The 25,484-nt window shown below is 44.6% G+C and overlaps 1 protein-coding gene across 2 annotated transcripts in view; it reads left to right on the plus strand.

The window, feature by feature from the left end:
* Positions 1–25,484, plus strand: part of LOC126428412 (F-box/LRR-repeat protein fbxl-1-like) — a 140,885-nt gene that overhangs the window by 112,423 nt on the left and 2,978 nt on the right. For both annotated transcript variants that reach the window (XM_050090335.1, XM_050090334.1), the window contains exons 6-7: positions 15,472–15,651; positions 23,319–23,549. In XM_050090335.1, the coding sequence (XP_049946292.1) occupies positions 15,472–15,651; positions 23,319–23,549 (411 nt within the window). The remainder of the gene's footprint in view (positions 1–15,471; positions 15,652–23,318; positions 23,550–25,484) is intronic.

The raw sequence follows: 25,484 nt of genomic DNA on the forward strand, positions 1-25,484 counted from the left end.
AGAGAGAGAGAGAGAGAGAGAGAGAGAGAGAGAGAGAGAGAGCTGGATTTTAAATGGAATTTAAGCAAAAACTTCCATTTCTAGAGACGTCACCATTTAGTATTTGCTATTGATAACTTTTGACATCTATCATCACAGTGTATGTCTGAATGTGACCTGCATATTGAGGTTTTAAACTTCCTCACACAATGCTGCCCTATTGCATTTGTGCTGCGAAAATGAAGGGCTGTTCACCTGGCTACGTGTCATTGGTTGCCTAAAACATCTCCTGACTGTGCTCCCTCAAGTTGTTTGAATATCTTATACATCAGCAGGAATTCAAGTTTCACAAGTTTGTGATTGGCTTTGATACGACCTAAGTGAACATTTGCGTGTGCCAGCAGAGAGTGCCATTCTAAGTGCACCGTACACAAAGTTACTCACCCCATAAAGACATCACATTAACACCTTCACAGTGGCTGAGAGTCCAGACGCTGTTTCAGGTATGCCAAACCCAGCCGGAGCCACTCGTCAATGCTCAGATCATCTAGAGCTACGCCGGCACGGTAGCTCAGCGTGTTCGGCCAGAGGGTTAGCTGCCCTCTGTAATAAAAAACTGAGTTAATCGATCAACAACGAACTTCAATGGACGTCTTACGACGTCCGCCCCGAGCAAATGCAACGAACAAAATGAGATTAAAAAAAAAAAAGAAAGAAAAGAAAAAAAAAACAAAGAGCTACAAAAAATGTGGGGATATCGATTGCTACTTCCCACCACTATTTGAGGTAGTCCTACATATTTTTCAGTTGAAACTTCTGGGCTGAGAGGCCGTGGTCGATGTATAAAATTTCCACCTGACGTTTCGTCTCCATCTGCGGGAGACATCTTCTGAGGTCGACCGGCTACTGCCACTGAGGCACCATGTACTCTCGCATTTATAGAGGGCACCACCATTCGTCACGTGATGCCGACGGTATGCCTATCTTTGGGAGGCGTCATCATTCTCGATTAAGAGTAATTGATTGTCATTCTGCTGGCGCAACGTCGACATCCATATTTTGTCCAACTTTAAAACTTCCTCTTTTCTATTAAAGTTGTGATGGTGTTTGTGAATTTCTATTGCTTCTCTACACATGCGAGTATGATAATGGGATGTTCGTGCTAGAACGCTTGTCTCATTAAATTTAATTTCGTGATTCCCATCTCGAAAACATGCTCAGCTACGGCCGATTTTTCGATGTGTCCTAAGCGACAGTTACTTCTATGTTCGGTTAAGCGGGTGTTTACACTTCTTTTCGTTGTTCCAATATATACTTGTCCACAACTGCATGGAATTTTGTATACCCCAGGTGTTGCTAGGGGATGTCGGGCGTCTTTTGCAGTTCTTAAATATTCCTTAAACTTCATGGTGGGTCACGGACCGTATCGAGAAAGTTCTGGCCAAGTATGGGTTCGAAACAATCTTCAGACCCACCAAGAAGATTAAGGAATATTTAAGAACTGCAAAAGACGCCCGACATCCCCTATCAACACCTGGGGTATACAAAATTCCATGCAGTTGTGGACAAGTATATATTGGAACAACGAAAAGAAGTGTAAACACCCGCTTAACCGAACATAGAAGTAACTGTCGCTTAGGACACATCGAAAAATCGGCCGTAGCTGAGCATGTTTTTCGAGATGGGAATCACGAAATTAAATTTAATGAGACAAGCGTTCTAGCACGAACATCCCATTATCATACTCGCATGTGTAGAGAAGCAATAGAAATTCACAAACACCATAACAACTTTAATAGAAAAGAGGAAGTTTTAAAGTTGGACAAAATATGGATGTCGACGTTGCGCCAGCAGAATGACAATCAATTACTCTTAATCGAGAATGATGATGCCTTCCAAAGATAGGCATACTGTCGGCATCACGCCCTCTATAAATGCGAGAGTACATGGTGCCTCAGTGTAGAGATGGATCGAGCTCGTTCATTCTCGTGAACTACTTCACTCATTTCACTCTTTGCCGTGAAGCGTTCAAATGAAGTAGTTCATTCATGAAGTACGGAAGGCTGGCGAAGTTGCCCACTTCGCCGCTCAGCCGCGGCTACGCTCGCTTCGCCTCGCTCGTACAATGAAGCTTCGTAATACTTCATAATTTTACCAACAGATGGCCGACCTACTTTGCCGTGAAGCGTTCAAATGAAGTAGTTCATTCACGAAGTACGGATGGCTGGCGAAGTTGCCCAGTTCGCCGCTCAGCCGCGGCTACGCTGGCTTCGCCTCGCTCGTACAATGAAGTTTCGTAATACTTCATAATTTTACCAACAGATGGCCGAACTATGCAGTAACGTGAACGCAACGTTTTACACTCTTACAGTGTCTGGGAGTTAAATAGAGCATGGTCGAAGGGGACAAAGGAAAGATAAACAGAGAAACGTGTCACATATAAAGAAGGGATTACATTTAATCTTTCTCAACATTTTCTCGTGAAGCGCCCAAAAAAGTCTTTATCCGCCAAGTGAAACCTTATTTGTTGTATTCATGGACTGAAAACTAGGGCTACCAACGAAATGCAGTCCAATTTTGTTCCTTTTAAAATTTAAACCAAAATAGAATGAGTATGTTTACCACTGTTACAAAGTCTATATACCTACGTTAAGTAATTATTCAGAAGTTGTCCTGTAGATTTTATTTTTGTTGAGAATAATAACCCACCAAATTCAAAACGTAAACTGTCACCTGTAGTCATTGGTACGATTTAAGGTAAAATCCCTCTTTATTTTCTTTGGAAAGCAGTTTTTGTGTCTATTCACTCTTATACAATGGCTAGCAACTCGCGATCGCGTAAAAGTAGTGAAATTTGGGGTTTCTTCGCCGATTTAGGTGATGGGAAAGCAAAGTGCAATTACTGTTCTAAGTGTATTTCATATAAAGGAGGAAATACATTTAATCTAGCGCGTCATGTTCGAGTGCTGCATCCAACAGTGTCATTGTCAGTCAGACGCTTAGCGCCCCCTGCTCCTGCATCTTCCGATATTTCTTGGATAAGAAACCCGCACAATCCGGAACTAACATCAGCTAATGCCAGAAGCGAACAGCAGTTGGTGCCAGAAAATAACAGTACCACTTCAGTATCAGAAAGCAGACCTCCATATCACGGTACATTACCCATGTATTTTCCGAAACCTCTTTCTAACAAAAGAAATCAGGAGATAGATTTCGCATTTCTGCAGACTGTTGTAAAGGATTATTTGCCCTTCAACATAGTGGAAAGCAAACATTTCCAAAGTTTTGTAGGCAAACTGAATGGTGCTTACAGAATGCCATCTCGGAAGACCATTTCCAATACGCTGCTACAGCAACAGTACGCCATGATGAAAGAAATTGTGAGAGCCAAAATTAATTCTGCGGAAGCGGTTGTGCTGACAATGGATGGGTGGACCTCAACTACAAATGAGAGTTATTTGTCGGTGACAGCACACTACGTTAAAGACCTGGAGCTGGCGTCTTCCCTCCTAGAGTGCTTTAAATACGACGAAAGGCACACGTCAGAAAAACTCTCGGAAGAACTGCTACGTGTCACAAGGGAATGGGGCATTCAAGAAAAAGTCGTCTGTGTTGTCAGCGACAATGCTGCTAACATTGTGGCAGCTATAAGACTCACAGCCTGGAAACACATCCCCTGCTTTGCGCACACACTCAATTTAATTGTTCAGAATGGGCTTCCGCACATTCAACCCATTCTGAATAAAGTAAAAAAAATTGTTGAATTTTTTAAAAGAAGTTCGCAGGCCTGCACGAAACTGAAAAAGATGCAGGAACAGTTAAAAGAGCCAGTTCTGACACTAAAACAGGACACTGTTACAAGATGGAATTCAACCTACGATATGCTGCGAAGAATAATCGAGGTTAAGAATTCCCTAATGACAGTTATCACTCTGAATTATCCGGATCTTCCAAATTTGACTGCAGAGGACATTGCAAGTGTAACACAAGCCTGTGACCTGTTGAAAGTTTTCAAAGACTGCACTGAGGAAATGTCAAGTGAAAATGTTGTCACTGCTTCTAAAGTTATACTACTTAGTCGGTCGTTGAAAAAATGGTGTTGCAGGTTTGTTAATAACACTGAAATTCATGTAGACGTGCAACAGATGGCCGGAAAGTTAGCTGAAGACCTAAAACGACGATTTAGAAATGTTGTTGTTGTTGTGGTCTTCAGTCCTGAGACTGGTTTGAAGCAGCTCTCCATGCTACTCTATCCTGTGCAAGCTTTTTCATCTACCAGTACCTACTGCAACCTACATCCTTCTGAATCTGCTTAGTGTATTCATCTCGTGGTCTCCCACTACGATTTTTACCCTCCACGCTGCCCTCCAATACTAAATTGGTGATCCCTTGATGCCTCAGAACATGCCCTACCAACCGATCCCTTCTTCTGGTCAAGTTGTGCCACAAACTTCTCTTCTCCCCAATCCTATTCAATACTTCCTCATTAGTTACATGATCTACCCATCTAATCTTCATCATTCTTCTGTAGCACCACATTTCGAAAGCATCTATTCTCTTCTTGTCTAAACTATTTATCGTCCATGTTTCACTTCCATACATGGCTACACTCCATACGAATACTTTCAGAAATGACTTCCTGACACTTAAATCAATACTGGATGTTAACAAATTTCTCTTCTTCAGAAACGCTTTCCTTGCCATTGCCAGTCTACATTTTATATCCTCTCTACTTCGACCATCATCAGTTATTTTGCTCCCCAAATAGCAAAACTCCTTTACTACTTTAAGTGCCTCATTTCCTAATCTAATTCCCTCAGCATCACCCGACTTAATTAGACTACATTCCATTATCCTTGTTTTGCTTTTGTTGATGTTCATCTTATATCCTCCTTTCAAGACACTGTCCATTCCATTCAACTGCTCTTCCAAGTCCTTTGCTGTCTCTGACAGAATTACAATGTGATCGGCGAACCTCAAAGTTTTTATTTCTTCTCCATGAATTTTTATACCTACTCCGAATTTTTCTTTTGTTTCCTTTACTGCTTGCTCAATATACAGATTGAACAACATCGGGGAGAGGCTACAACCCTGTCTTACTCCCTTCCCAACCACTGCTTCCCTTTCATGTCCCTCGACTCTTATAACTGCCATCTGGTTTCTGTACAAATTGTAAATAGCCTTTCGCTCCCTGTATTTTACCCCTGCCACCTTTAGAATTTGAAAGAGAGTATTCCAGTCAACATTGTCAAAAGCTTTCTCTAAGTCTACAAATGCTAGAAACGTAGGTTTGCCTTTCTTTAATCTTTCCTCTAAGATAAGTCGTAAGGTCAGTATTGCCTCACGTGTTCCAGTGTTTCTACGGAATCCAAACTGATCTTCCCCGAGGTTGGCTTCTACTAGTTTTTCCATTCGTCTGTAAAGAATTCGTGTTAGTATTTTGCAGCTGTGACTTATTAAGCTGATAGTTCGGTAATTTTCACATCTGTCAACACCTGCTTTCTTTGGGATTGGAATAATTATATTCTTCTTGAAGTCTGAGGGTATTTCGCCTGTTTCATACATCTTGCTCACCAGATGGTAGAGTTTTGTCAGGACTGGCTCTCCCACGGCCGTCAGTAGTTCCAATGGAATATTGTCTACTACTCCGGGGGCCTTGTTTCGACTCAGGTCTTTCTGTGCTCTGTCAAACTCTTCACGCAGTAACGTATCTCCCATTTCATCTTCATCTACATCCTCTTCCATTTCCATTATATTGTCCTCAAGTACATCGCCCTTGTATAGACCCTCTATATACTCCTTCCACCTTTCTGCTTTCCTTTCTTTGCTTAGCACTGGGTTTCCATCTGAGCTCTTGATATTCATACAAGTCGTTCTCTTATCTCCAAAGGTCTCTTTAATTTTCCTGTAGGCGGTATCTATCTTACCCCTAGTGAGATTGGCCTCTACGTTCTTACATTTGTCCTCTAGCCATCCCTGCTTAGCCATTTTGCACTTCCTGTCGATCTCATTTTTGAGACGTTTGTATTCCTTTTTGCCTGTTTCACTTACTGCATTTTTATATTTTCTCCTTTCATCAATTAAATTCAATATTTCTTCTGTTACCCAAGGATTTCTACTAGCCCTCGTCTTTTTACCTACTTGATCCTCTGCTGCCTTCACTACTTCATCCCTCAAAGCTACCCATTCTTCTTCTACTGTATTTCTTTCCCCCATTCCTGTCAATTGCTCCCTTATGCTCTCCCTGAATCTCTGTACAACCTCTGGTTCTTTTAGTTTATCCAGGTCCCATCTCCTTAAATTCCCACCTTTTTGCAGTTTCTTCAGTTTTAATCTACAGGTCATAACCAATAGATTGTGGTCATAGTCCACATCTGCCCCTGGAAATGTCTTACAATTTAAAACCTGGTTCCTAAATCTCTGTCTTACCATTATATAATCTATCTGATACCTTTTAGTATCTCCAGGGTTCTTCCATGAACCATGGACCTTGCCATTGGTGGGGAGGCTTGCGTGCCTCAGCGATACAGATAGCCGTACCGTAGGTGCAACCACAACGGAGGGGTATCTGTTGAGAGGCCAGACAAACGTGTGGTTCCTGAAGAGGGGCAGCAGCCTTTTCAGTAGTTGCAAGGGCAACAGTCTGGATGATTGACTGATCTGGCCTTGTAACAATAACCAAAACGGCCTTGCTGTGCTGGTACTGCGAACGGCTGAAAGCAAGGGGAAACTACAGCCGTAATTTTTCCCGAGGGCATGCAGCTTTACTGTATGATTACATGATGATGGCGTCCTCTTGGGTAAAATATTTCGGAGGTAAAATAGTCCCCCATTCGGATCTCCGGGCGGGGACTACTCAAGAGGATGTCGTTATCAGGAGAAAGAAAACTGGCATTCTATGGATCGGAGCGTGGAATGTCAGATCCCTTAATCGGGCAGGTAGGTTAGAAAATTTAAAAAGGGAAATGGATAGGTTGAAGTTAGATATAGTGGGAATTAGTGAAGTTCGGTGGCAGGAGGAACAAGACTTCTGGTCAGGTGACTACAGGGTTATAAACACAAAATCAAATAGGGGTAATGCAGGAGTAGGTTTAATAATGAATAGGAAAATAGGAATGCGGGTAAGCTACTACAAACAGCACAGTGAACGCATTATTGTGGCCAAGATAGATACGAAGCCCACACCTACTACAGTAGTTCAAGTTTATATGCCAACTAGCTCTGCAGATGACGAAGAAATTGAAGAAATGTATGATGAAATAAAAGAAATTATTCAGATTGTGAAGGGAGACGAAAATTTAATAGTCATGGGTGACTGGAATTCGAGTGTAGGAAAAGGGAGAGAAGGAAACATAGTAGGTGAATATGGATTGGGGGACAGAAATGAAAGAGGAAGCCGCCTGGTAGAATTTTGCACAGAGCACAACATAATCATAACTAACACTTGGTTTAAGAATCATGAAAGAAGGTTGTATACATGGATTTAGAAATGTAGAGGAAAATTCCATTTTCGCGGAAGCAACTGCATTGGATCCCCGGTTCAAATTACATGGTTTTTCTGATAAAAATTCTGCTGAGAAGGTGAAATTAAACCTGATCAGGCACTGTGAGAAATTTGTGACGAACACATCCACTGCTACTGCAACAATCTCAGTTCCAACCACTGAATCAACTTCCAGTCTCTGGCTCGAATTTGATGAAGTGTTTTCCAGGCTGCAGAGTAATCCACACGCGAGAGCTGCTGCAATAGTGGAAGTGGACAAATATTTACAAGAGCCCCTGCTACAGAGACAAGGCAGTCCACTTCAGTGGTGGTCTGAACGGCTGTCAGTATACCCCTCGCTCTTTGAACTTGCAAAAATACGACTGTGTATTGTCGCAACCTCCACGCCGTGTGAAAGAGTGTTCTCGAAGGCAGGACACCTTATAACTGACAGAAGAAATCGCCTGACAGGGAAAAAAGTGGAACAAATTATGTTTTTAAACGGAAATCTCTGAAGATTCACCAATTCCGTTGGTGTTTATTCATAAATATATATGTGTATTTTTTTAAAAATTTAATTAGAACAATCCTCAAATTGACATTTAGTGTAATTATTTCAATAATGTGTACGAGATAAACATTCCTACATGAACGATTATCTTTCAAGCGTGAATTCCACGCATGCTTCAGTTCCAGACTCACAAGGTAAGCATTTTATTTTCATGTTGGCCGTGCGTGCTCACACAGCCAGCCTCTTCTTTTGTATTTTAATATTCATTTGTCTGCAAGCGCTGCCAACGGTAGCTTACCCGTAGATGCGAAGTATAACTCCACAAATAGTCGCTGGTAATGATGTCAGCACTGCAGGAAGCAGCTGACGCTACCTTCCCCTCGCCCCTCACCGCCTGTACCCCACCTAACCCTATCGTTCCCCAGAAACACCGCGCGATTCGTCGACAGTCAGTAGAGGGGGGACAGAAGTGAAGGGAGAATGAGTGACGTAGCGCGGATGTACTGGGGGAGGGAGAGGGGAAGAGAGTGAGTGAACTGGAAAAAAGTGTGGAGTGTGCTATCTGTGAAGAGTTTGAAGTATCAGTTCATTGAAATTGAGTGGTTAGTTCACACTTCACTGGAGTGAAGCGTTCATTTGAACGACTCATTCACGAGCTCCCCATCACTACCTCAGTGGCAGTAGCCGGTCGACCTCAGAAGATGTCTCCCGCAGATGGAGACGAAACGTCAGGTGGAAATTTTATACATCGACCACGGCCTCTCAGCCAGGAAGTTTCAACTGAAGACAACACCGGCTGTGAAAGCCTACATTGTATGAGTCCCACATATTCTCCAATGGGATTTATACTGGCTGATATAGAGGAGAAGTCAAGGTGTGGCAGGGCTATTGAATGTTCATGAAACTGGGTATGTATGCTTACAGCCCTGTGAACATGGCTGTTGTCATCTCAAATGACAGGAGTGTCCACAGCATACTGATCAGGAACATACACAGAAGGAAAACGTTTGGTTACTGAGAATGTGGAAATAAACACTGTTAATGTTCACAGTAACCTCAACAAAAGTGCTCAAGTCACGGTACATACTGCAGATTAAACACCTCATTGGGTCACCAGTACACTCGATACCTCGTGTCGTACAAAAATGAGCAGTATCACGACCCACTGGACCAAACCGTACAACTCCAACTGGGTACTGTCCAGTCCGTGTCATTTGGCTCGTCGAATGTGTGCAGCTCGTGGTTGCTCCACCTCTTCCTCACGGTCAGATGGAAGGTGTCAGTGTAAAACTATTGCTTAGGTGGTTGGGCTGCAGAGAATTTTCCACTGTGTTCGTGCCGGTTTCACGAGTGTACAGAGTCGGAGCGAGACAAGCTAGCACAGGTCACCGGGGTGCGATAGCGGTCAGGTGTCGCCACCTGTAGTGTAGGCGTCACTCGCGCTTTGGCGTCCTGGCTCGGCTGTGTCTCAGAAGGCAGAGAATGAGACGGGCCACCCAGAATGACGACGTCCAGACGGACGGTTGAAAGGAGCTGAAGAAAGGTGTCATTCTCTTCTGATCTGTTCTGAGATTCCTTTTGGATATGTTTTTCTGATTAACAAGAGATGCAATTATAAGCTCCCGTCTCCTTGGAGATTATATGGCTTAACTAATGATTATTATGTTACATTCCTCTTGTTTTAGTTGACCGTGTATATCGAGATTTCGTTCATTGTTACATGCAGTGGTGTGGTACTAACTGATGGATACGCATTAAGAACTGGTAAAATTTAATTTTTTTCCCTTATCACACTGCACAAACATAAACACACTATTAATCAAACTGTGCCACTACTATTAAACACAGAGGTAAATCCTCCGCTACGCAACCGCCTTCGGCTCACGCAGCCTACACCGTCCACAGCCTCTCGACAACTGCCTCTACTTAGCGACTCTCTGCGCCACTGGGCATTGTCGCCCACCCAAAGAACAACCAGTTACAGATACTACACACCACTACCCTCACACTGTGTTGTAATTGTTAGAAAGAACAACCGAAAACATAATGGTTCTTCAAAGAGTTGTTACATCATTTAGTAGTGTAAATACTACAAAGCTCTCTTCCCGCCCTCGGTATTTTGTAGACGGAGAAGAAGTCAGACTGCAATATTTGGCATTGTGTAGCAGGTCCTGTGCACCGAGAAAATTTGAGAAAGGCAACTGTGTGAGAAGACAATCGAGGTAAAAGCATCGAGAATAATACTCGGATGCAGACCGCTCGTGAAGTTGTCGACTCAATTACAGTGCGTAACTCGAGCTGCAACTTTGAGCTTTACGTGCAGCTCTGAATGACAGCCTTCTGTGAGGCACCAAACACCGTACGTTCGTTACGTGCAGTTCTCTTTACAATGTTCATCTCGAAAATGCAGCAGTTCTTGTCAGGTACGAAATTATCGTCGAAAAGGCGCGACACTCGTCTCCCTGTCAGTTAGAATCTCGTTAGGACCTCTGTTCTATTATGCCGTGAGTTGTGCAGTAGCCCCTGTAGGCACAGCAGACGCTCTGTGTCGATACCCCAATAAATGCGGCAACTTCGCTGACGGTGTGGTCACGGGCACCTGCAGACGAGACACCACCTCTGCGCCACTCTGCCACGTCTCCTGCTCAGCACACCTTACTGCACCGCCTCGTGACCGCTCACTACCAGTTCCACACGTGTGCAGCGCTCCAGAGCCATCTGTGTACCGTTGTTGTTGTTCTTGTTGTTGTGGTCTTCACTCCTGAGACTGGTTTGATGCAGCTCTCCATGCTACTCTATCCCGTACAAGCTGCTCCATCTCCCAGTACCTACTGCAGCCTACATCCTTCTGAATCTGCTTAGTGTATTCTTCTCTTGGTCTCCCTCTACGATTTTTACCCTCCACGCTGCCCTACAATACTAAATTGGTGATCCCTTGATGCCTCAGAACATGTCCTACCAACCGATCCCTTCTTCTAGTCGAGTTGTGCCACAAATTTCTCTTCTCCCCAATCCTATTCAATACCTCCTCATTAGTTATGTGATCTACCCACCTAATCTTCACCATTCTTCTGTAGCACCACATTTCGAAAGCTTCTATTCTCTTCTTGGCCAAACTATTTATCGTCCATGTTTCACTTCCATACATGGCTACACTCCATACAAATACTTTCAGAAACGACTTCCTGACACTCAAATCTATACTCGATGTTAACAAATTTCTCTGCTTCAGACACGCTTTCCTTGCCATTGCCAGTTTACATTTTATATCTTCTCTACTGCGACCATCATCTAACATTTTGCTTCCCAAATAGCAAAACTGCTTTACTACTTTAAGTGTCTCATTTCCTAATCTAAGTCCCTCAGCATCACCCGACTTAATTCGACTACATTCCACTATCCTCGTTTTGCTTTTGTTGATGTTCATCTTATATCCTCCTTTCAAGACACTATCCATTCCGTTCAACTGCTCTTCCAAGTCCTTTGCTGTCTCTGACAGAGTTACAATGTCATCGGCGAACCTCAAAGTTTTTATTTCTTCTCCATGGATTGTAATACCTACTCCGTATTTATCTTTTTTTTCCTTTACTGCTTGCTCAATATACAGATTGAACAACATTGGGGAGAGGCTACAACCCTGTCTTACTCCCTTCCCAACCACTGCTTCCCTTTCATGTCCCTCGACTCTTATAACTGCCATCTGGTTTCTGTACAAATTGTAAATAGCCTTTCGCTCCCTGTATTTTACCCCTGCCACCTTTAGAATTTGAAAGAGAGTATTCCAGTCAACATTGTCAAAAGCTTTCTCTAAGTCTACAAATGCTAGAAACGTAGGTTTGACGTTCCTTAATCTAGCTTCTAAGATAAGTCGTAGGGTCAGTATTGCCTCACATGTGCCAGTATTTCTACGGAATCCAAACTGATCCTCCCCGAGGTCGGCTTCTACTAGTTTTTCCATTCGTCTGAAAAGAATTCGTGTTAGTATTTTGCAGCTGTGACTTATTAAGCTGATAGTTCGGTAATTTTCACATATGTCAACACCTGCTTTCTTTGGGATTGGAATTATTATATTCTTCTTGAAGTCTGAGGGTATTTCGCCTGTTTCATACATCTTGCTCACCAGATGGTAGAGTTTTGTCAGGAATGGCTCTCCCACGACCGTCAGTAGTTCCAATGGAATATTGTCTACTCCGGGGGCCTTGTTTCGACTTAGGTCTTTCAGTGCTCTGTCAAACTCTTCACGCAGTATCATATCTCCCATTTCATCTTCATCTACATCCTCTTCCATTTCCATAATATTGTCCTCAAGTACATCACCCTTGTATAGACCCTCTATATACTCCTTCCACCTTTCTGCTTTCCCTTCTTTGCTTAGAACTGGGTTTCCATCTGAGCTCTTGATATTCATACAAGTGGTTCTCTTTTCTCCAAAGGTCTCTTTAATTTTCCTGTAGGCAGTATCTATCTTACCCCTGGTGAGATAAGCCTCTACCTCCTTACATTTGTCCTCTAGCCATCCCTGTGTACCGTGTTTACTCGAATCTAAGCCACACTTTTTTTCCGGTTTTTGTAATCCAAAAATCCGCCTGCGGCTTAGAATCGAGTGCAAAGTAAGCGGAAGTTCTGAAAAATGTTCATAGGTGCCGCCACAACTAACTTCTGCCGTCGAATATATGTAGTGCTACACAGGCTTGCTTTGCAGGCACAAAGATAAATACTGGTGCAAAACCTCTGCGTCAGTAAATAAATTAAAAAAAAAATGGAAGATGAGCTTTTTCCTCCGCCCCGAGTTTCGACCACTGCATTTTCATACATTATCCAACGAAGTAAATACAAATACCGTATTGTTCATCTTCGAATGTAGCAGCATTTCAATGTACTATGAAAATCCGACTGGCAAGACTGTTTGGGGTTTTTGTCAATATGGCCAACTCTACATTCTGAATTTTTACCTAACTGTGAGAAGAGATGGTTGCTAATAGGAAATTTTATGAATTGTGAATCACATGCGGTATTCTCTTCACCACAATATAATAATACGAATATAAACATTTTGCCATGTATTCTTTCGTGTTTGCTGCTATCTCATTTAAATCCTGTCTGCGTAATAAGCTACGAAACTAGAGTGAGACAACAGCAAACGCGGAAGAATGTACATATCATGTCATGTTTATATTCGTATTAAATGGTTCAAATGGCTGTGAGCACTATGGGACTTAACATCTGTGGTCATCAGTCCCCTAGAACTTAGAACTACTTAAACCTAACTAACCTAAGGACATCACACACATCCATGCCCGAGGCATGGCGACTGTAGCAGTTGCGCGGTTCCGGACTGAGCGCCTAGAACCGCTAGACCTATTCGTATTATTCTTATGCCTATTAGTGATACAGTCAGAAATGAAGCACGGCAATTGACTAGATTTTTAAATCTAAGATAACTCTAATTTCTGTGCAGAATGTAATGTACTAAAGAGGCGTCTGCAAAGATTTTCAAACGGAGAAAAATTTTCGCTAAACTCTCGTTCAGAACATCTTCCCCCGCCCCCCGCTGCCATTGTAAGCGGCGGTAGCGCGCACATAAGCAAGCCATGCCGCGAGCGGCGACAGGTCGTAAACACTCACTATCATAATGCTACAAACAATGCGTGACACAGTACAGTAATGCATTTTCCGCTCAGAGTGACGTAAACACCTATAACAAAGAGAACGGCACTTGCGAGATCAAAGAAATATAAGCAATCAATTCAAACCAGACGAAGCACGTGAAAAAGGAAGGGTACCCGTATAAATACCGACGGAGCGCCTGACGCATAGCAATGGCTACCTGGTAAAGCTTAATTGCTAAGCTTACGACTCGAACCAAACTACTGTAGCTGTATCGTCATTCATTCGACCTAAATTGTGTCTCGTATTAAAATGAACCAACTTTGTTTCGATTTGGAGGTGCGGCCTAAAACTTTTCTCTCCCCTTGAATTTCGAGTCTCAAATTTCAGGTGCGGCTTAGATTCGGGAAAAATTTTTTTTCTTGCTTTCGAGTCTCATTTTTCAGGTGCGGCTTCGATTCAAGTGCGGCTTACAAGGGGAAGGCCTCAGGCACGGCCAACCGATTCGGCTCAAATTTGGCAGGTCGCTTGTGTACAACCTAAAACGAAGGAATCTAAGTTATTTTGGGTCAACACCCCCGCGTTTTTGAGAAAATCGCCCCTAAAAGTTGTGAAGAGCAATCGACTCGAAATTGGAGGGATCGATAGATAATTGTAAATAGAACATTTTTCATCATCGGGTATGGGGTCCGTAAACGCAAACTTTTCCAGAAATCGAGGAAAGAAACTTTTATAACTGCCGCTTCTGTGCCCACGTGGTAAACGCTATTCGGCGACAGCGCTGATAGCACACCGGCCAAGGTAACTGGCTGGGTCTCGAAGAACCCGGGTTCGAATCTCGAAAAAATATGACACAACAAACAATAACTAGTTACTACAGCATAAACAGACGAGCTAATTACCACAAACTACAGACAATACTCGTCATATGTTACTTACGGAAGGACTGTATTCATTCACAAATCGTATTTCATTCGGCGCATTAACGATGGAAAAATCACTACATGTATCGGCGAGGTTCGCGGCAGCCTATGACGGAAAACAACTCTTTCCGATTGACTTCTATAAGGCTCGTGCTGCACACCTTCACTCTTCCAGGTTCTCAACTATGATACGACGAAGAGGCAACCGGGACAACAAAACTCTCCACGCGTACATTCTGTCCCGTGCCTCGCTGTAAACAAGCGTCGCACGGTTGGCTGTCTGTGATCCCTCGTGAGGAATTCGCAGCACTCTTGCTCGGAGTTGTTTTCATGTGACGAGGATTAAAAGTTTAATACTTTATTAACTCACGGCGTTTGGGAAATTAGTTTGCTTACCTTATTATTATCATTCGTTATTGATTTACTTACCTTATTAACCGTCCTATCCTTATCAATTGAGATATGGAAAAATACAAATGAAAATAATAACATCCGCTAGGTTTCTTCGAGATTCGAACCCGGGTTCTCCCATTCCGAGCCAGTTACCTTTGTGCTATCGGCGCTGCCGGCGGAAAGCGTTTTGCATGTCGGTACAGAAGCGGCAGTTGTAAAAGTTTCTTACCCCCGTTTCTGGAAAAGTATGCGTTTTCGGACCTCATACCTGATGATGAAAAATGTAATTATAATTATCTATCGATCCCGCCAATTTTGAGTTGATTGCTCGCCATAACCTTTAGGGGTGATTTTCTCAAAAACGAGGGGGTGTTGACCCAAAATATCTTAGATTCCTTCGTTTTGGGTTGTACACAAGCGACCTGCCAAATTTGAGCCGAATCGGTTGGCCGTGTCTGAGGCCTTCCCCTTGTTAGATTCGAGTAAATACGGTACTCTTTTGAGGGTCTGACTAATATTTCACCTGTGCGGCTTAGATTTACATTCACAACAGGTGTTGTTTTGAACAACTGCAGGCCCGGCTGCCTACCACTGCTGCAGAAGTTGGACCTGCCGCACGCCACCGACCTCCCGGATGACGCGGTGGTCACCATTTCTCGGGGGTGCCCGTCACTGCGCCACCTGAGCCTGACTTTTGCGACGAGTCTCACAGACGGAGCACTTGCCGAGATCCACCGTCTTAAACACTTACAGATGTAAGTACCTGACGTCGCTGTTGCGCAGTTTTTGAACATGTTTTATGCTCACGTACAAAGGAAATTCAAATATTAATTTGAATTTTTTGTTTATAAGTTCACTTCAGAAAAGTTCACTTCAGAAAAACTCATACACACAAGTTATTTAATCTGTGTATAGTCTTCTGAATGGGAAATACATTTTTCCCAGGGGATAGGTAGTTTTCTCAACCCCGTTTTCACAAAATGAATGTGGCTGTAACAGCAGGGTTCACACAAACACTTTGACAGCGCAATTGTTGTTAGATCTGTGTCGTCCGACTGCTTCTTTTAGTGGTCCAAACAAATGAAAATCACAGGACAATAAGTGCGGAGTGTAGGGAGGATGTCCTAGTGTGGCACACGACAGCTCCCGAACTTTTTGTCGAGTCCGGGCTGCCGTGTGGGGCCGAGCACTGTCACGCGGCCTAGTCACGCCCCAGATTTGGTATTTTCTGACGATATTCGCTTTCCGATCTATGCAAAAAATGGCAGTAGTATACGGCGCTCACAGTACAGCATTCTTGGACAAAACTGATGAGAACTTCCTTAATATAAAAAAAGACTGTCGCAATAACCTTCCCCACACAGAGACAATTTTAGGCACTCCGTGGGTGTAGAGTCGTCAGTGGGTGTAGATTGGTCTTTTTTTGTGCCATTTTGGGCTGCTTTTTTCGATTCCCGTGCGTAACAGTGTACCCACGTTTCATCACAGATCAAAATCCGGTGCACAAAATGTTCCCCTTCAATTTGGTAGCGTACCAGTAGCTGTTTGTACGCCTCAAGGTGATGAAATTTGTCGTCTGTGGTGAGAAGATGGGGTACCCACTTTGTGGACTCTGTTTGAAATCCGACGTTGTCACTAACGATCACCTGAGCACTACCGTATGTAATGTCTCTTGCGGCGGTCTCTCCGCGATATTTTCAGAAATATTATAAAAATATATAACTCAGTACATATCTCGAAATATCTCTTCTTATCTTTTATCAATGCAAAGTAGTTTCAAGCCCTATTATTCCTTGGAGCGTGCATTTACTCCATGGAATACCTTCTCTGCTATCTATGTTTTCTCTTATGAAAAGAATGAAGGAGATCTTGCCGATTAGCCGTGAAAGAACGAAGATGTATATGTATGTATTGTTGAGCTAGTCGCCATCTTGATGAGATTCTGTATGAGAATTAATTTAATACATGAACTAAACTAAAGTAAGTGTGTTCGCGTATTATTTAACTGATTATTATTGACAGTGTCTGCTTACTACGCTGTGTTGCACGGGATCAGTGGGGAACGTCTGATTTACACTGGACGAACCTGCCGTTTTGTACGCTCGAGATATCCAGTTTATTACTTTCAATAAATGGGCTAACACGGTCTTACCAGCACATCTCCGGTCTTCCCCGTGTGGTCACCGGAAGTTAATAATTATTACAAATGTTTTCAGAAGATCGACTGACAATTTTCGTCGCACCGAGACTTCGAAACTGATTCACTGCCTTATGGAATTTAAGTTAAGCTCAATTTAATCAGGATAGGACAGCATTGAACTGTGTGAATGTGATAAGCCTGCTTTGTGAATGAAAATTCTCTAAATATTCGCGTGTTTTTTACTATCCTGATCTGTGAAGCTCAATCGGGCCGGTGTGAGAGATGTTTTTAAATTTCAGATCCCACAAAAAATATTAAACGTAGCTTATGCCAAACTTGTGGCAGGCACCCGACAGAATCACGTGGGTAGCAGCACGTCAGTGTTTACCTGTGAGAGGAGATTTAATGGCCGGACCAACCTGTGACGACGGTGGAGCACCCAGCGAAGCAAAAGCCAGTGTGAGCTAGACCTCCACGCCTCGTGGACAGTTACGCCTATTTCCGATTCCGTCAGCCACGGACCACGCGGATCGATTACAATGCGTGGCCCCCCACTGACACCTTGACGGATTTGAACGAGTGCCGACTGTTTGCTTCGTCCTGTCGTGTCCACGAATCAAACGGTGCCAGTGAGATGAGCCGGCCGCGGTGGTCTAGCGGTTCTAGGCACTACAGTTTGGAACCGCGCGGCTGCTACGGTCGCAGGTTCCAATCCTGCCTCGGGCATGGATGTGTGTGATGTCCTTAGGTTAGTTAGGTTTAACTAGTTCTAAGTTCTAGGGGACTGATGACCACAGTAGTTAAGTCCCATAGTGCTCAGAGCCATTTGAGCCAGTGAGATGAGACGTAGTTTGCACATTCGGCGGCACGCGACGGCAGTCCGACACAGTTCCGGACTCGTCGTCGTGCACTTGACGTCTGCGTAGCCACCCGGAACAGCTCCACTGTATACCGGAAGCATCCGTGACGTGTCACGGCATCACCCGGACGGACGCACTTCGGCTCGTACTTCTCGGCCTGCGAGTAATCCGAAGGACGACATCGGTATTCCACCTGTACACCTCGCCTGTGCTCACTCGCTCGCCATTCGCGGTGAATTAGTGGAGGAGGTACTACCGTCACACGCTGCCTCGGTGCCCGACACCGGCAGAACATCTGCGCAGTCGTACAGCCGACCTCCGACTGCACGCGCCGACACGGCACAGTACCGGTGGGTATTTGCTCGAGCCGATTTACACTGTTCCACATTATACAGGGTGAAAAGTATTTATACCGACAAACTCTGGGAGGTTGTGGGGGACATCAAAACAAATATTTTTCCCTAATGTCATTTTTACCTATGAGGAGTATTTAAACCGGTAGAGGAAGATTTCTCTGGCGGCAAATTGATTAAACCAAGAAACACTTTTCCATTTTTTTATGACCAAGAGACAATACATTAACACAACCCAATTTCAATTACAGTAGATTTTCAGAAATGCCTCCATTGACACACGTAAACAAAGGTTACACCGTCGGATCATGTTATGTCTGACACGGGCAAAACCCCAGGAGTATCCTTAACTGTTCCTGCTGCTGCTACTATCAGGGCAACCAGATCCTCTTCTGATGCAACAGGAGGTGCGTAAACAAGGTTGCGCATCTCTCCCCACACAAAAAAGTCCAGACGGGACATATCTGGGGATCGAGCAGGCCACGGTACAGGACCACCTCTGCCAATCCACGTTTCTGGGAACCGTCGGTCCAGGAATCGACGCACGCGACGGCTGAAATGTTCCGGCGCCACATGCGTTGTCTTGTAGGGAGCGGGACGTCTTCCAGCAATTCTGGCAATGCTCTGGCGAGAAAACTGTAATAGTGCCTGCCATTTAATGGCCTAGGTAGCAGATACGGCCCAATTAAACAGTCCCCAACAACACCGACCCACACATTAACGAAGAACCGCACTGTGGCAGTAGGTTATCCTCACTCCAAACATGCGAATTGTGCATGTTGAAGACTCCATCGCGCCCGAACGTTGCTTCATCGCTAAACAACACAGAGGATGGAAATGTAGGATGCATTTCACACTGTTCCAGGTACCACTGCGAAAACTGTGCTCTGGGTGGATAATCAACTGGTTCCAGGTTGTGGACACGCTATAAGTGAAATGGACGTAACAATTGCTCTCGAAGGACTGTTCTTACATTCGTCTGATTAGTCCCAATGTCACGTGCAATTGCACGAGTGCTGACTGAAGCACCCGGCTCCACATGCTGCAAGACAGCTTCCTCAAATTGCAGCGTTCTTACCGTGCGACGGCGTCCCTGTCCAGGTAATCTGCTAAATGACCCGGTCTCACGCAGACGTTGGTACACAGCAGCAAAGGTCGTGTGATGCGGGATACGGCGATTAGGATATTGTTGTTGATAAACCCGCTGTGCAGCTCGTCCGTTGTGGTGCGCTACGTAGTACGCACCAGCCATATCAGTGTACTCACTCCAGGTGTGTCGCTCCATTAGTAAACAGAGACAATGCACTACTACACTGGTGGACAGCAGTTGCCCACAACTGAAGAACGTAATAAACCCTCTAACATCTCAAGATGGCAATACGGCGTCTAACAACTGACGAGCATAATACAGCCTCCACCAGTTTAAATAATCCTCATAGGTAAAAATGACATTAGGGAAAATATTTGTTTTGACGTCCCCTACAACCTCCAGCAGTTTGTCGCATTAAATACTTTTGACCCGGTATTGTGCGTAGACGTGGCACGGCCACCACTTACGCTGCCATAGAGTGCACCGCACGATCACCGTGACGAGAACATTTTGCAGATCAAATGTAATGGCGAGCCGACTAAAGTCTCCGTGGACAGAATTGAGACAGCTTTCACCTCAACTACTCCGATTCTCGTTCAGTTCTTCAAACCAGTGGAGGACTTGAATGCGATTTTCACTCTGCAGCGGAGTGTGCGCTGATATGAAACTTCCTAGCAGATTAAAACTGTGTGCCGCACCGAGATTCGAACTCGGGACCTTTGCCTTTCGTTGGCAAGTGCTCTACCCCTGAGCTACCCAAGCACGACTCACGCCCCGTCCTCACAGCTTTACTTCTGCCAGTATCTCGTCTCCTACCTTCCAAACTTTACAGAAGCTCTCCTGCGAAACTTGTAGAACTAGCACTCCTGAAAGAAAGGATATTGCGGAGACATGGCTTAGCCACAGCCAGGAGGATGTTCCCAGAATGAGATTTTCACTCTGCAGCGGAGTGTGCGCTGATATGAAACTTCCTAGCACTTCGAGTCTCGGTCCGGCACACAGTTTTAATCTGCTAGGAAGTTTCAGTGGAGGACTTGTCCACGGACGACACTCCCCGTGTGACCTGTAGGGCAGAGCCCACTCCCCTAGCCATCAGCGGTGCACGGGTACCGCCAGCTGCCAGTGCGCAGCCACACCCACCTCGTCCCGTCCCCGACCTGGCCGGGCAGCCCCCGAGACCGTGCTCCAAACGGGCACTCCGGCAGCCGGCAGACTGCGTCACGCGAGCTGGCCGCCGCGTCCATTTCGAATGCCCGTGCCGCACCGTAATGACGTCACACCACACGACACGGCCAGCTTGCACCCTGCCTGCCATCTGCTATTAACACACTGTCCCCGGCAGGCCACTTCACTGGCTGTGATCTCGTCTTCAGTTCTCCAGACGTCTCCTCCCGTCTCGTCGGCCGACTGCCCGTCACAGCTCCCGGGCCCACTGTCGTCGCATCGGGCACTGGGGCCACTGTCGGTGTGCGTGTCACGTTCCCGCTGAGCTCCAGATACTACCCCGACAGCGTCCGGGCTCGTCCGTCGCAGTTCCCGGACCCGTGTTCCGGCCCCAACGACACAGCGAGCCTGTGCTCTCCGTAGTCATGTAGTGATGTAAAATTATGATGTAAAATGTGCCCATATAAATCAATAAATATATGAAAATGCACCACTCATTAATGAAGACCCTGTACTTTTTCCCCTTAGCTGCAAAGGCCCAGAAGATTGTGCCACGGGACAGAGCTGAGTGAAAGTCTGTTCCCGTGCATGTACTTGCAACAGCTGCTGCACTTAGTGTGCACAGGAAATTACTCACGTGTAAATGCCGCTCTAAGTCAAGAAAACGTCACACCACGAAGGAATTGTCCAGAAGGATGGAAACTGGCAGATGTGATGTACGTGCACAGACAAACAAATCATTAAAATTTCAGAAAAGTTGGATGATTTATTCGAGAGAAAGAGCTTCATAAATTGAGCAAATCGACTACACATCGGTCTACCTCTGGCGTGTATACGAGCAGTTATTCGGCTCGGCTTCGATCGACAGAGTTGTCGGATGTCGTCCTGACGGATATTGGGTGCCCAATTCTGTCATCGAAATCCTGAGATCATTAAAGCCCTGCCCGTAATGCTCCAAATGTTCTCAGTTGGGGAGAGATCCGGCAACCTCGCTGGCCGAGGTAGAGTTTGGCGAGCGTGAAGACGAGCAATAGCAACTCTCGCAGTGTGCGGGCGGGCATTATCTTGCTGAAATGTAAGAGCAGGAAGGGCAATCAAAAGGGGCGTAGAATATCGTTGACGTATCACTGTGCTGTAAGGGTGCTGTAGATGGCAACCAAATAGTGTCGACTTACTGCTATGCCACAAGTTTTCCGAAAGTGACCTGCCACGAAAACAAGTGGCACTCCAGACTATCAGTTCCGGTTGTTTTGCTGTCGGTTGGTATCCCACTACACTCCGGGGTGTCCCCAGGCAGGTCTTTGCTGGTCACTGTGGCTCAATTTCAAGCAGAGCTCATCACTGAAGACAATTTTATTCCAGACTGAAGACGCGTCTGGAGTTACCCCGGATAGCAGAGGGATATCAACGTGTCTGTCACCCGCCATACGGTGCGACAACCGGAAGTGACGGTTTGAGGTGCCATTTGTTTTCAGCACTCCTTCGGTTGTCATCCTCGGAACACTTGCGGCACGACAGTTAGTCGATGCTACTCTATGCCCCGTTTTGTCGCCGTTCGTGGCGAGCTGTCCTTGGCTTATGTTGCGGCAAGATAATGCCTGCCTCCACAGGGCGAGAGTTTCTACTGCTTTTCTTGGTTCTTGCCAAACCCTACCTCGGTCACTAAGTTTGCCGGATGTCTTCCCAATTGAGAGCATTTGGAGCGTTATGGGTAGGGTCCTCCAACAGTCTCAGAATTATGACGATCTGATGGATCGATAGGACAGAATTTGGCCCGATATTCCTCAGGAGGACACTCGACAACTCTGTCATCAGTGCCAAGCTTGCACAGGTGCCAGAGATGGACCAATGTGCTATTGATTTGCTCAATTTTTGGAGCTCTCTCTCCTGAATGAATCATCCAGTTTTTTCTGAAATTGTAATGTGGTGTGCGTACTGTAAGACATTCGGTACACACACCATCAGATTATTTGACTTGTCGATCTAACGAAGTAGGTGAGTGTCAGCAATATGTCTCGTGGTCTTATTGTGGGGTGTTTATCTTCTGCCGTTAGGTCGGACAGTAGATATGCCACTTGCACGCTTAGAGTAGCAGGTTGACGGTGACCGACTTCAAACAGAACTTGACTAATTTTCTCACACATTTATTAAAATGATAACAAGCATAAACATTACGTAACTTGATTCTGGATGCTATTTACAATTGACAATCTGAAGTTCCTTTGGTCTTGGTACGTTAATCTTATTCTCACATATCTCTGATACTTGACAAAGTGTCTATACATTTATCTTCGTGGCCATGTACAGGAATATGATAATCTTATTAGGCGCACACTGAAACTTGACTATAGACTGGTACAGACTAATGCAGACTGACTAATTGGAGGTCTGTACACTCGTTATAATACCTCGCGCGTTCAGGTATCACTGCGCGAGTGTGATCCGCGAGGAGAAAAGGTTCTACGTTAGCAGCAATCTCATTGGCTGCGTGACATATTAATACGCAGATCGGCGGAAGCAGAATTTGGTCCGTCTCTAAGGCAGCGCCATCTCGTAGTACGGAGACGGACGAGCGCTGCGCCTGCGCTGCTGTTCTTAGCGGGGCGCGCTCTAGTGGGAAAGTTGTGTACGCGCTGACTACACGGAACTATGTATACAACATGTAACCATTTGTTTGTCTGTACATGTACTGATTTCTGTCCCATTTGGAAAATTCATTGCCTTTCTTTTTTGTCGTACTGTGTATTACACAGCAAATTTCATTTTGTCAGCAACATCTTAAAGTGTTACATTATTTTTCTGTTTGTTCTTCTAGACTGGATCTTTCCGGATGCAGTGGGCTGGGCGGATCTGCCGTGGCGCACGTGGCGCAGCTGCCGGCCCTCCGCACCCTGCTCCTCCAGTACATTGACGACCTGACAGATCTGCAGCCGAGCCTACGGCACGTCCTGGACTTGAAGCAACTGCGCTGCCTCGATATCCTGTACAGCGGCCACATCAGAGCTGTGCCATTTGAAGAATTTTCTGTGAGGCTCGTGAGCCTCAGGTAGGTTGCTCCTGCTGCTTCTGTTCACCGTCCGAGCCCGGTTCTGATGAATCTTTCGTTTCTACCGCGTGGCCTCGATGACTTCCACGAGACTGGGAACGGAGTGCTAGTATTAGAGAGAGTGTAAGGCAGGGATATGAACTTTCAATCCCAACTTTCCAGTTTATATATCAAAGAAGCAGTGAAAGAAATAAAAGAAAGATGGAAGAGTGGATTAAAATTCAGGGAGAATGGATATTAATAATATCATTCACTGATGATATTCCTATTGGCTTGTGAAAGGGAGGAAGAATTTCAGAACCTGTTGAATGGAAAGAACAGTCTAATGAGAACACACTACAGATTGAGAAAGAAACCAGGAAAGATGAAATTAATGAGCATTAGCTATATCAGATTAGTTATGGATTTAACATCAAAACTGGTGTCCATGAAGAAGTGATGCAGTTCTGATACATTGGAAATAAAGTAACACACGATGCATGAAGCAATGATGACATACCAAATGGCTGTAATTAAAGTGCAGATACTCGCAGAGGTCGAGTGTGGGCTGTAATTATCATACGGAAGCGAAACTCGATTTGTATTCTAATGCGTTAACAAAGAACAGTTTTACGCTGGAGAAAAATTAGTTTCAATTTTGGCGACCAGGTGCGAATCTGGTGCTGCGAATGCAAATAGTTCCTACTTATTTGTTTTCTCTGTAAGTTCAGTGGTAATCCGTGTTCCCACTTCTAACTTATGCTACCATCTCTGTTAGAGTGTGCTAACTATGTATAGATTGTCAACAGTTAGGCTAAAGCTGTTGTTTTTCTACCTTGTGAGTCAATCATTGCAGAAGCGCAGTTCCCGTGTGAAAACGAGCCACTGTTTCGACCGCTACAGCGTTTTTTGGATAGTGTGCTTTCCTTTTGCGTGTGAAGTGACTTGTGTTGTATTTATCTATTTTTGTATTTATGAGGGAGATAGTATTCGTGGATATTTGCTGCATTTGACTGAAAATTACATAAATATTACAAGGTAAGTTAGTGGAAGCAGAACTGAAGTATTCTGCCCATTGGCTGTGGCAGAGTATAATAAAATAATGGGAGGAGTCGATAGATTTGATCAGCTGCGTCAACGGTATGCTGTAGGCCGTCGTTTGTGGAAGTGGTGGCACAAACTGTTTTCCTTTCTTGTGCATTTGGCAGTTGTCAGTTCCTACGTTATGTGGAAGCTACAGAAGACAAAAGCAGACCAGCTAACATTTAGATTGCACTTGGCAAGGCAGCTTATCTCTGGCTTCTCAAGTCGTAAGAGAAGAGGAAGGTCAAACACCAATAAGAGGTGTGTCTGGAGTACCAGATGAAGTTCGTCTGGAGAAAGTTGGAACTCATTTCCCTACAAAAGGTACAACAAACAGAAGATGCCGCCAATGCAGCACCAAGAACAAAGAAAAGCGAACAAAAGTAATGAGTAGCAACTGTCGTGTACCTTTGTATGTAGCACCATGCTTCTCTAAGTTCCATAGTACATCACCTTAGTGAACTCAAAGGACAGTATGAACTAATACAAATATAAATGTAATGTTTAACATGTTTTTGTACTAAAAAATAAAGGAAATACATTTGTTTTAAATTAGCAAGTGAAGTTACTCCACAGTTCCAATAGTTCCCACTAATTTTTTTACACTCATAGGCTAAACTCTCATTTCAAGATTTAAACTATGATTTTATGAACGGTTTCTTAGCCCAATAAAGTGTTCATAAAAAGTCTACAACTTCCAGAAATAATTTGGTCACTAAAGGGTTAATTCATTCTGTATGAGCACTGGACATGTCGATGAGATGCTACTTCTGTAAAACGATGTGATCAACACTTGCTCACAGTAGTTCCGGTGGAATTTAAGCGATGTGTTCCTGCGTACTGGCCTTCAGATCAGGTAGAGACCTAATGTGC

Source organism: Schistocerca serialis, chromosome 12 (genome assembly GCF_023864345.2).
Source record: "Schistocerca serialis cubense isolate TAMUIC-IGC-003099 chromosome 12, iqSchSeri2.2, whole genome shotgun sequence".
In the NCBI taxonomy this organism is placed as follows: domain Eukaryota; kingdom Metazoa; phylum Arthropoda; class Insecta; order Orthoptera; family Acrididae; genus Schistocerca; species Schistocerca serialis.